Genomic DNA, 12,883 nt, shown 5'->3' with positions numbered 1-12,883 from the left:
TGTCTAGGCAAGTTATTTACATCTATAATTAATAATAGATTAACTGCATTAGCAGATGAAATTAATCCTATATCGCAAGTACAAGCCGGGTTTAGAAAGGGGTATTCAACCACTGAACATATTTTTATATTACATATTCTTATCTCTATACATTTGTCAAAAAACTAAAAGTTATATTGTACATTTATCGGCTTTAAAAAAGCCTTCGATATGGTTTGGCGAGCCGGTTTATGGAGAATCCTTTTCACTAACAGGGAAAGTTTTCAAAGGAATACATAATTTATATGAAAACACAAAATCTTGTGTTCATAATGGAAATGAGATAACTGACTTTTTTATGTGCAATGTTGGTTTAAAACAGGGCGAAAATTTGTCACCATTTTTGTTTTCTATATTTCTTAACGATTTAGAAGAGTATTTTCAACAAAATAATGTATCATGTTTGCAATAAATTGACAGATTATGTGAAAATAACCTTGGTATGTATGTGAAATTATTTGTTGTTTTATATGCAGATGATATTGTGTTGATGTCAGAATCACCTGAATATTTACAGAATGCACTTAATTGTTTTCAAAATTATTGTGAAAACTCGAAATTGACTACAATACCAAAAAGACAAAAATAATAATTTTTGAAAAACGGAAAAGCAGACGGCGATTTAATTTTACACTATTTGATCATCCAATAACTCGTGATGATTCTTACCCTTATCTCGGAATGTTGTTTAATTATAATGGATCATTCGTTAACATACTCGCCGAAGGCACCCAGCACAGCATTCCGCCCGGTCACATTATACTGACAACGGGTGAACCAGTTGCCTTTTCCCTATTAATGCTGAACGTTCATCAGGAAATAACAATACCATTTTTAAGGACTTCGGTATGTCCCGGCCTGGAGACAGAACCAATTGCCTTCCTCACCTGGGCGAACGTTCAACATTAAAGTCAAACGTAAGGTTTTGCCAAGCGAGGCGCTTGGAAATAAAAGGTAGTTAGATATATAGAGAAAGATGAAGATCCCACCGTTTGCAATTGGTGCAGCATATTTATTTTGGTCGCCCCTTTGTCCCAACATTGAGGACAGAAAAGCAAATCTGCTATTCTGCAGGGGGTTCACACATTAGCCGGCTCTTTCGATACATGCAGTGGGTAACAGCAGGTGTAATCTTTTCTCGACAACCTACCTGTGTCCATGCTTCATAGTTTGTTGTATCAGGACTCCGGATGCATACACACACACACAAGTAAAAATCATGTTTTCTTCTCGGCTCTTCATCCATATCAGCTGACGACGTTAAATTGAAGCAGCATTGACGTTTCATTTCACTGCTGACAAACAGTATGGTATGTTTTGAAACGCCACATCAGCTTTATACAAGCAACTGCATACGTCACATTTTATAATATATTCATAGTGACCAGTAACATTTCGTTTCCCGATTTCTTTACTCATATATTTATTATGTAAATAACCTACGAGAAAACGTATCTTAAAGGTATACTCGTAAAAAAAGTGATTGAATTCTTTCATACAAGTTTCGGTTAAGCTGATAAACCATGTTGCAAAAAAATTGCTTATTGTGGTCACGATAGGTTGGCTGTGCGGTCGCTGATTGGTTAAAATAAATCGCACAGTACTAGTTAAAGCAGTGTTGGTGTTTACGAGATCGTGGACGTATATTCCTAGACGAGGGAGGTTCAATACTGATACATTCGGCGTCCTTATTCATGAGGGTAGGTATTCACATAATAATTCCTAAACTTGTTATTGACAGCCATGTTCGACATGGCTGTACATCTTTTTGTGTAGAGTTGTTTAACAGTGGTAGAGACACATGAGAGAAAAATATTTATAAAAAAAACTTTTATAGTCCATTTCAGATGAGTTAATGTGGTGCTTACCAACAACACGTAAGTCGTCTAGTAGCTACATGTGTTAGAGATTGGTGACATTGATATAGAATTTCTTAATTATAAATATTTTTTTCTTAATGTGTAGCCATTTTGACATTTAGCAAAATATTTAATTATTAATATCTTATATCAATTTTGTAGGTAGGGTAATATATATTATGATGATGATTGTATGATATTTAATCAAATGTCTAAAATATTGACTTAATTGTTTTAAAACATTACTATTTTTTGAGATGACTGGCTCCTTGCATTGATTTATGACAGTGTACAATGAATTAAGAACGCAGACATATAAAAAAGATATTCACAGATATCAAAATGTCTGTTCTCACGTGGGAATGTGAAGGTAACTAATTCACATGTTGATATCAATTGATATTTTACTAAGTAATTAGATTAATATTTTTAGCTTATCAAGTTGACATTTCCATTCAAGATTTCCAATATTGTAGTTTTCACTCGGACCGAAAGAAGACACAAAGGGAAATGGCATGTAAAGATCCCCGACCCATGATCCGTACATGTGTATTATTGGGTGAATATACGGTCCGGTGGGTGGGGATATATACGTGCAATTTCCTCACACGTACAATCGTGTGTCAACAGGGCAAATATTACAATGGATAAACATACAAACATTATAAAATACATCTCATACAAAATAGTCCTTATTAGGGTGGGTATTATTGGTGATTTTTAATATTACAGTATTAAGAATAACACTATAACTTATTCCTATAAGTTCAGTTTACTTTAAATAATGTTATATATTGCAATTATGAAAAGTCAGTACAGCAAGCTTCAATGATAAGTTAAAAATTATTCTATATTCTTTTACTTTGGATAATAAAATTGATTCAATTTAATATTATTCCTTGTCAAAACGGTTTCAATACTGTTGCTTAAACGCCGAAAATTATAAACAAATACTAACGCAATATATTGTCATTTTACTCATATTGCAATATCATCATTGCCAGATAAATGTTGCGACACGTTGGTATTGCAATATTATTACACACCGTTAGTTACGATTAACCAAATACTTTGCTTTAAATATTAAGAAGTAAATATACATATACTCTTTATTATAATCATCATTCTTGTATACTGATAATGTTCTCGGTCAGTAGACTATTTCACGGCGATTATAGGACGATTGTAATCTATATTCAAATATCACTTTGGTTTAGAAGATTATTTGATACAATTAAAGGCAAACGATAGGGATTTATTTGCTTTAGAACTTCAAAGACAGGACAGAATATGCCCACCTTGTGACACTTGTATTGGAGTTGAGTTTCATTACTTACTTGTAGTCCAAATAATGGAAAGCATAAGAAAATGACTTCCAGTCCAAACCATAAAAAAATGAAAGGAATGTTTCACAATTTTTAATAGAATTGTTTTTAAAATATGTAAACTTATATGTCCAAAAATTAACAAAAATATTAGGGTGTCTTTATTCTATAAGTGTTTCTTTTTGCGAACGACTAATTTGTATCCAATAACATGTATATCTGTGATTATGAATGAACTATGCTATGATATAGAATGTTTGCCTGTTATGCATTCAAACTATGTTATATATACATGACCTCTTGTTACACACATATATATATGTGTCTTGGAAATCTTAGAAATCTTTCTTATTGGAGCCATCATCCAAGAAAAGTTAAGTGATGCGGCCTAGTCTTACTTGTTTAAATCATTCAAGGGTTTATTCTTATCCAAGCCACAGGCATAAAAGTGTTTGCAAGATGTCAGTTAAATATAGATACAAAATATGACCAGTAAAGTAAACATATCTGCCTTACACAAGCACGTTTCTTGTTTCGATTTATGAATTGTCTTATTTTTGTCGAACTTTTTAAGTGTTTATTTTTATTGTAAATTTTAATGTAATGTAGATGTACATATATGTTCATATATATATTCCTTCTTTTTTACTGGATATTCTCAAAAGTTCTGCTTTTAGATGCTCTCAGTTTTTTCATTAAATGTAAATAGAATATTTTAAATTTTTAGGATTTTTTTTTCTATAAATGAAATATGTTATTTTTCTTGAATAACACTGGACATAAGTCTTCATAATGCGTTTTTTAAAATGAATTAACTTTTAGTAAATTTAGGACTCATAAGAATACTTGATAGAGTTAGGGATCGTTGACCTAAAGAAAAGAAGTGTAGTGCGTGTGTGTGTGTGTGTGGTTTGAGGAAGGGTGGCTTGCCTAGCTGAATATTTGCACGCAGATATTGTGTAAATTTCATTTTATTCTGTCAAAAAACGTGAGAAGAGTACACAGAGAAATGTTATAACATTTCTATATATAGACACACAAGTGTTTGAAGAATCACATCGTGGCCCGCTACTACAAAACAACATTTATTCTGACACAGGGCAGACGATCCTCTACCGTTTCGATAATGAACTACCACGAGGACCGAAACCTAAACTCATTTACCCCTTAAAAATCATAATGAACTATTCTAACTATTGAATTGGGAGGGTTCAAATGTGTCTTCATGGATGAATGAGTTAATATAAGCATACAGTGTTCTACGTTGTTAAAACATTGAACTACCTTTATTCTGGCATGGGCAGATGATCGTCTACCGTTTTGATAATGAACCACCACGAGGAACGAATCCTTAATTATATGAACATACATTGTTTTACATTGTTTAGACTTTGAAACTAATTGTACCAAACCACACCATTTCGTTGTCTTTTGAAACTGTTACCATATCGTTGCCGTATGGTACAAAACTTTCGGTGAAATATTGGGTTATATGAAACTGACTTTAATTAGATGACCATTAACAATAACTATTATAGGTTTTGTCCAGCAACGATATTTTTGATTCTCCACCTTTGAAAATGACATACCACAGGTATTTTCTGGGGTTTAAATTGTTATATTTTGTCTTTCTCATATCACTTGTACAAAGAACCCTTCATGTAAACTCTCATACACAAAGAGATCATTCACCTGATACAAACAAAAACTGTGAATACCACCTGAACATGGTTTGTTGACTCTTAATGAAAAAAAACCCTGTTATTTAAAGACTGACACGCATAACCAGTGGTTTTCAAAAACACGTTTCTAATTTTTTTAAATGGATATATAACCGGAAAATAACAAATACTTTGTGTCGGTTTGTTTAATGTCTTCAGATGATATTTTCTTCAACTTTTCTACGTGTAATTTTAACTGCTTATTTCAATATATTTTTTAAAAATAATTGAGATTAAGATTTGGCGCTAGTTTTTCGTCAGACTAACAATGCTTTAGCAACAGAGGCCTGACTGTGAAGTTTGCTACACGCTTTATTATGTATCACAAGAAACAGGGACTTAATATAATCTTCACTATATGCTGAAAAGCTTAAAGTTAATAAGGAATTCCCCAGCTCCTCTCCCACTTTCTTCTATGTTGTAATATGGTCATAATGCGAATGTTACATTCATATTACTAATCAAATCAGCCGTACCGGACCACAGGTGAAACTCAGTGCTATTTTAAGAAGGTCCCTTTAGGATTCGTTATAGCCTCGTTTTACTGTATTGTTCACCATCACAATCTACTGGTGTGGTTTAGGGGTACTAGAAAATGATAATGCTAGAAGGACGAAACAGCTGTATGATGTTGTGTTATTGCTAGAAGGACGAAACAGCTGTATTGTGTAGTGTTATTGCTAGAAGGACGAAACAGCTGTATGATGTAGTGTTATTGCTAGAAGGACGAAACAGCTGTATGAGGCAGTGTTATTGCTAGAAGGACGAAACAGCTGTATGAGGCAGTGTTATTGCTAGAAGGACGAAACAGCTGTATGAGGGAGTGTTATTGCTAGAAGGACGAAACAGCTGTATGATGTAGTGTTATTGCTAGAAGGACGAAACAGCTGTATGATGGAGTGTTATTCATTTCTCGCATACTGTATCTATTACCAAGTTTATAAGGTGCAGTCATTTGCTCGTGTGTGTTACGTTCATGTTACAACATTCAAGGTTGTAGACTCTGCTGGTGGACTACTTTTAGCACTCGTTTGCTGTCACCTTGATGGCCACAGTTGTCTACTTTTGGTAGCGGCATGGTTCATAATATGCACACTTTACAGATTGTATTATTTGAAATTAAGCAGTACCGCTCTAATGTTTAACTCATTCACTCCTGAGGACACATTTGAACCCTTCCAATTCAAAGGTTGGAATAGTTCATTGTGAATTTTCAGGTGTGAATGAGTTAAATTCATTAATTAAGGGGTTTTACGCACCTGCCCATCTGTTTAAAAAACCCACAGTAGTTTGAACAATTTCGATATCCAATTTGTTGGCCCCTACCATCACCGATGAGTCCTAGAAGAACGAAACAGCTGTATGGTGCAGTGTTCATCATTTCTGGCATACTGTATTTATTACAAAATGTTAAAGGTGCAGTTACCTGCGTGTGTGCTACGTTAATACATAAAGTACAAGGCAACCATAAACACGACTTATTGTGTGGGATATTTATTTACTCCAAACACATTAATATTCATCATAATTAATCTGTAAAGAAAATCGGCTGAGGTAGATGCACGGATTTATTAACCATTATTTTATTTTTTAAATAGTAACGCTGACATTATTTACCGTTGAATGAATTAAATAAGGACTGTCGGGTGAAAAAAATAATGGATCAAATATACAAATAAATGCAGGGGAATACACATATATTGAATACTGGTTCGAGCACTTCGTTACTGAACAAAATTAGAAGCTATCATTTTTAATAAAGGTACAGCTGTTTATCGATTTAAAAAGGAAATTGTGTGACTAGAAAATATATTGTTCCAGATTTCTGTTAAAATTTGTAAATAAGAAACTGTTCAGAATATTGTTTTTAGTTCAGGCCACATGAGCTAATGCCGTGGTGTGATCAATATTTGACTTTGACCAAAAGTCCTAGGGAGATGATGTTTGGCCAGAAGCAAAATGGGATGAAGGGCTACCAAATTTGTTCAAATGAATGGCCTTCACCCATATCCAAGGTCACAGAAGTGTTAAAAGCTTAAAACAACTTCTTCTGAATAACAAATATGCCCAGAGCAATGATACTTGGCCAGTTGAAGGACTAACAAGTTTGTTCAAGTGGATGACCTTGACTTATATTCAAGGTCACATGGGTTAAAATATGTTCAAAACCATTAAACAACTTCTATGAGTTAGCAAAAGGCACATGCTGATGATATTTGGCCAGTAACTTGCTTGGATATAGGGCTACTAAGTCTGTAAAAATGAATTACATTGACTTTTATTCAATGTCACAGGGGTCAAATGTATTCAGAAACTTTTAACGGCTTCTTATGAAAAACCAGAAAGCGCAAGATGATGATATTTTGCCAGTAACATACAGGAATGATGCTATCAAGTTTGTTCAAATAAATGACCTCGACCTATATTCAAGTTTACAGGGGTTAATTGTCTTGAAATCTTTTGAACAACATCACCTGAGTAAGCAAAAGGCCCAGGATAATAAAAAGTGTCCATTAACATGCTTAGAGGAAGGGCTACCAAGTTTATTCAAATGAATGACTTGATATACGCAACTTTATATTGACTGAGTGCAGAATTTTATCGAGTTTCGTTATAGACTTCAAAAGTAATTACTTTCGAAAGATATATTTGTATAATTTCTAGTACTTTTGGGTGTGGCTGCACAGTGGACCACATCTTGACTGAAGGATTAAAAAAAAAAAACGAACACTTTTTTAGAGTTTGATTAAAATTGCATGATGATTTTGAATGAACACTCCTAGCAAACACTCTTAACAAACAAAACAGTGTGTTACGATACACAAGAAAGTATTTTGATACTATACGATAAAAAAATTGCAGGATTTTTCTTTTGTATGGAAATAAATGCATAAGTGACGCACCGACCGACGGACGTAGAGTGGACAGTTGCAATGAGGAGAATTTGAAAAGAAAAAAGTAGCAAGTTTTCATTAAATTCGTACATATTTCAATAGGCAGTCAGTCGAGTTGTGTACTCGCCTTTCAACGATACAGACGAGTTTCGATTCAACAATCGAACGTGAAAAGTTATTGGGGGTCACCTACGTGACCGACATCAACATCTACTTTTTACTTATGTACGTATGTAGGTACCCAAGTCCTATTACCGTTTGTGTTTTCAGTACTTTGATTGCTGTTAGAGGCCCAAGGGAGGGTATTTCGGGATCTCTGACTGCCGAATTATCATCCAATGATAAGTGCGAGGACTCGGCATAATATGTTTTGACAGCTGATTAAAATCGTACAATGCATGTAAAAAAAAAGTCGCGTGGCCATTTGCCTCTTGTTCATGATAGACACAATCATGTTCGCCGAGACACGTTAAATATAATCGCAGGTAGTGGAGCAATTTCTTTACTTATTAAGTTAAGTTAATTTTCTGTGATTCATTTTCAACTTTTAATATGGACCTTGGGCTACATTTTGACATTGGAATTGTTTAATATTTTTATGGTGTCCATTTTCAACGTTGAATAAGGACCTGTGTCACTTTTTGACAATTGAATATGGAAAACTGTAATACTTTTCAAGGTCCATTTTCAACATTGAATATGGACCGGGTCGTTTGCTTTGACAATTATATGCTGACACGCAAAAGAAACGCAACCTCCAATTTCCGGTTAAATTTTCAATATTTCATTCAAAAGTTCCGTTTCAGTAACATAACCAATAAAAGATACGCATCCATTCTATCGGATAATTCAGTTAATTAAGCGCTAGCGATAATCACTTTGGCAAGATAACAGTCAAGACTGAAGAGGGGTGGCCAAAAGATCTTGCCATTGGAATGTTCTGACCTCAATAACGAGTATGATCCCGTTAGCATTTGTTGCTGCTCGAGTTCTGCGATGCATAGAGTTCATAAGACGGTTTATTTGTGCCATAGGGATAGTCTGCCATTCTTCCAGAATTTCAATCTCGAGCTGATTTTGTTTGGACATACACTGTAGATAGGAAAAATGATTATAATTTTCACTTTTTATAATATTTCAAATGTCAATATAGTCAAATTTACTACAAATTAGCAGAAAGCGAAATTCATCTTTCACATATGTGGAGGTACATTCCTTACAATGTCTTTATTCTGAAGGAACATTTCTTTTTCTTCCAGTCTCAATGAATGCTAAGAAGCAGTTAATCTACTGAGACATACATGTATTCTATACTTTACAGGAATATACTTTGTAAGATAAATTGAATTTTACTCGGACATCAGAAGCGATCTTTATAATTATGCTCTATTTATAATTATGCTCTTAATATTAACCCACGCTTTATGGAGCTGGAGGACAAATGTAAACTGCATTTTTTTTTATGACAAATCCGTGTATACAAAATATTTTAGCCGCTGCTTTATATCTTATGTATCGCAGGCGCCTATGTTTTAACTTCATATAATTATGTACAGTGCTAGTACTAGTGTTTAAACTTATTTTGAAGTGTGATAATGGCTTTTAGTGACTCATAAGCCAGATTTGGCTGGATGTCGATATCTGATTGATTTAAATTTTGAAATAGCTTTTACCTTTTTTGTAAAATCTGTTGTTTTAATGTATATCGATGTGACACTTACCAAAAATAAATTGTATTGTATTGTAATAATATGTTAAGTTAAGACATTTAATCTGAAATTCCGTATTATTATGATGAAGACTATAATAGATGAAGTGGAAACAATTTTATAAATAAATAAAGTTTAACACAAAAAATCAATCCTATATGTATACGTTCATATTCATATGGTAAGACACTTTATAGTTCAGACTATAGTTTACCTGTAATTAAATCCTATTGTTCCCTAACTGACACCAAATCTCACCTAGCATACACCCAACACCTTACCTGTATATAGGAAAATACCAAATGTACGCTATGTGAGACGACACCGTCTCGGTACATGACACCGAGCATGGCCGTGTTGAAAGATTTTGTTACGCTGGCGGACAAACGGCACGACGACAGGTTTTAGCATAACGTTAATGTACCGTTTGGCTGTCAAATTGTCTTCAATGACGACTAAGGGGGAGGGGGGAGGGGGGCGGGGGATTACGGCCACTGCAGATCCAACCCCACACCATAACGCTGTCACCGCCACACCTGTCGCGTTCCGCCATGCAGTTATCGGCATAACGTTCACTAGGACGTCGACAAACACGTTGACGTCCATCTTCGATCTTCGTGGTAAAGTGTGAATCGTGACTTGTCGGAGAAGAGTACACGGCGCCACCGTTGCATAGGAAACACGTTTGGACGGTGTCGCCGGAGCCATTGGAGTCTGACGTCACGTCGATGACGGTTCTGGGTCATTCCCACTGCAACGCGACGACGCTTAATGTCATAGGCGCGGAGATACCTTAACACAGTATATCGGCTTATAAGTACCTCGAATTATTGAGATTAAAATTTCGCGCTAGTTTTTCGTCAGACTAACAATGCTTTAGCAACAAAGCCCTGATCGTGAGGTTTGCTACACGATTCATTCTGTATCACAAGAAACAGGGACTTAATATAATCTTCACTATATGCTGAAAAACTTAAAGTTATTAAGGAGTTTGAGTCGATTTCTTTACGACGAAAGTAAATATTTATATTTATTTAACACGATTCTTTGTTTCCCCTGAGATTAACTAAGTTTCAATATGGCGATCAGTCACAGGATCTAGACAATATTCCTATTTGACGTATTCAGACACTCATTTTTATATTGACAATGCTCACGTGTTTATTGATTACACTATGCCAGACCCCTGTGATAACGCTATGACATGTGCTAATACCATTCCAGTCTTAAGTCAATTTCTCTTTACTACAAACTATGTACATAGGTCAATGGAAAACGGACACAATATGTTTACCTTGTCTGTTTTTACCTGTATCTCTATTGATTGTTGTCTAGCATATTATGTACTTAAGATGTTCAATGTACTTAGCTGTTTGATCATGATCTATAATCTATCAGCATTTGGGTGCTTAGCCGGTTTGCTTACATTTTCACACTTTCTTTTTATCACTTTACGCACAGGGGCTAGACATGATGCAATATTGCCGTTCCTATATTATTATTATTATTATTATTATTATTATTATTATTATTATCAGACTTTTATTTTGTCTTGCTCCTGTGTTTTTCACATCTTTAATTAAAAAAAAATTGGATCCACAGGGACAAGACACATTGTTGTTATGGCCGTATACTATTTTATGTATATACGAGTATTGTATTCTTACGGCTATAATAATGTTCTAACTAGACCCTGTGCTAAAATCAATTTCCTATCCTCGATTTTCAGACAACAGAGAAATACATTGGAGAAGAATGTTTTTTTTCTTAAATACAGCTTCATTCGTCAATCAAGTTCAAGTTCTTTATCAAGTTTAGCTATACTCAATCAGAAAGCTTACTTTTAATCATATATGGCATACGTAGTGGCGACGAGGGAGCATATTGGATGGCGCGGCGTGCGACCTTCCGACGTGAAGTTTTTCTTTAAACACTCGATTACCATTTGTACGCTTGCTGACGTATAGCCAAAAATAAATAATTCTTTAAATTTTGTGAGAGTATGCTGCATCGTACGTCATGTTAAACCTCTAATAAACATGGCTGGAACAACCCGCCTTTTAAGAGGAGGCGGTTTCTGTACCTTGAGACATTTTGCATATCGCTGCTCATAGACCGCAAGGTTGTTGACCTCATGCATCTGATTTGCTTAGCAACATACATTATTATATAGACATGCCTTGTTATATAGACATGCATTGTTATATAGACATACATTGTTATATAGACATACATTATTATATAGACATGCATTGTTATATAGACATACATTATTATATAGACAAACATTGTTATATAGACATGCATTGTTATATAGACATGCATTGTTATATAGACATACACTGTACATTATTATATAGACAAACATTGTTATATAGACATGCATTGTTATATAGACATGAATTGTTATATAGACGTACATTATTATATAGACAAACATTGTTATATAGACATACATTGTTATATAGACATACATTATTATATAGACATGCCTTGTTATGGGCATCGCCTCGGTCACGGTTGCGCGAAGCCTGGTTTAAGCCAATCAGCGTTGTTCAGAATATAAACATCAATCTTCAAATATAACATATCTTTGTTTTCCTTTTTTTACAGCAATGTGTAGGTTGTGCCGACGTGAATATCGTTTCAATCGCTTGCGCAAATGGTCCAATCACTTGACCAGGTAAGTTGCATTAAAGGCAAAACATAACATATTTGAAGTAACATTCTACAAATTCAAGCCAAAATAGGAAAGGTTCTTTTTGATAATTGCTGGGAGGTAGGCTCGAGAATTTGTAGACGTATTTCATTATTGGAACGATTTCTGCAAACTCCACACAGTTCTTTCGTTATCTACCGTATAACCGCAAAAAACAGTCCTGGTCATTTCTGAAATATATTCCCATTAACAAGTTTAAAATGTTTTTTCTAAAGTTTTCATCAGTAGAATCAAATTAGAAAGAAAGAAAAAAACGTGTCGGGTTTGGGATTAGCGTAAGCCCGTTCCAGTATATGCCGTTAAACTTACATTTATAGAACGACTTCCGGTTCATTCGATTTACTCACACACACTTTTGTTTATGTATTCATAAATGTAGTCGCGTGGAAAGATGGTTTACCTATGTTGTGTAGATTCGTTCTGTACCCTTAGAAACAGATATACTGACTTCGTGCGATGTGCCATGCACGTGCAGGGGAGAAATCCAACTGCTCTATCCCACTGCATGTCGTAGGAGGCGACTAATATGCCCCCCTCCCCCAACCACGGCAACTAGTACCCCTCCCCCAACCACGGCAACTAATACCCCTCCCCCAACCACGGCAACTAATACCCCT

The 12,883-nt window shown here is 34.7% G+C and overlaps 1 protein-coding gene across 1 annotated transcript in view; it reads left to right on the top strand.

Annotated features, from left to right (window-relative positions):
• The first annotated feature begins 1,647 nt into the window (after window positions 1–1,647).
• LOC110447052 (alpha-(1,3)-fucosyltransferase C-like) overlaps window positions 1,648–12,883 on the top strand; it is a 14,985-nt gene continuing 3,749 nt past the window's right edge. The window contains exons 1-2 of the mRNA XM_021492467.1: window positions 1,648–1,739; window positions 12,161–12,230. Coding sequence (XP_021348142.1) covers window positions 12,163–12,230 — 68 coding nt within the window. The 5' untranslated portion in view covers window positions 1,648–1,739; window positions 12,161–12,162. The remainder of the gene's footprint in view (window positions 1,740–12,160; window positions 12,231–12,883) is intronic.

This window comes from Mizuhopecten yessoensis, unplaced genomic scaffold, assembly GCF_002113885.1.
Source record: "Mizuhopecten yessoensis strain PY_sf001 unplaced genomic scaffold, ASM211388v2 scaffold3139, whole genome shotgun sequence".
NCBI lineage: Eukaryota > Metazoa > Mollusca > Bivalvia > Pectinida > Pectinidae > Mizuhopecten > Mizuhopecten yessoensis.
Note: the sequence above shows the minus strand (reverse complement) of the source record. Positions and strands in the feature narration are given on the sequence as shown.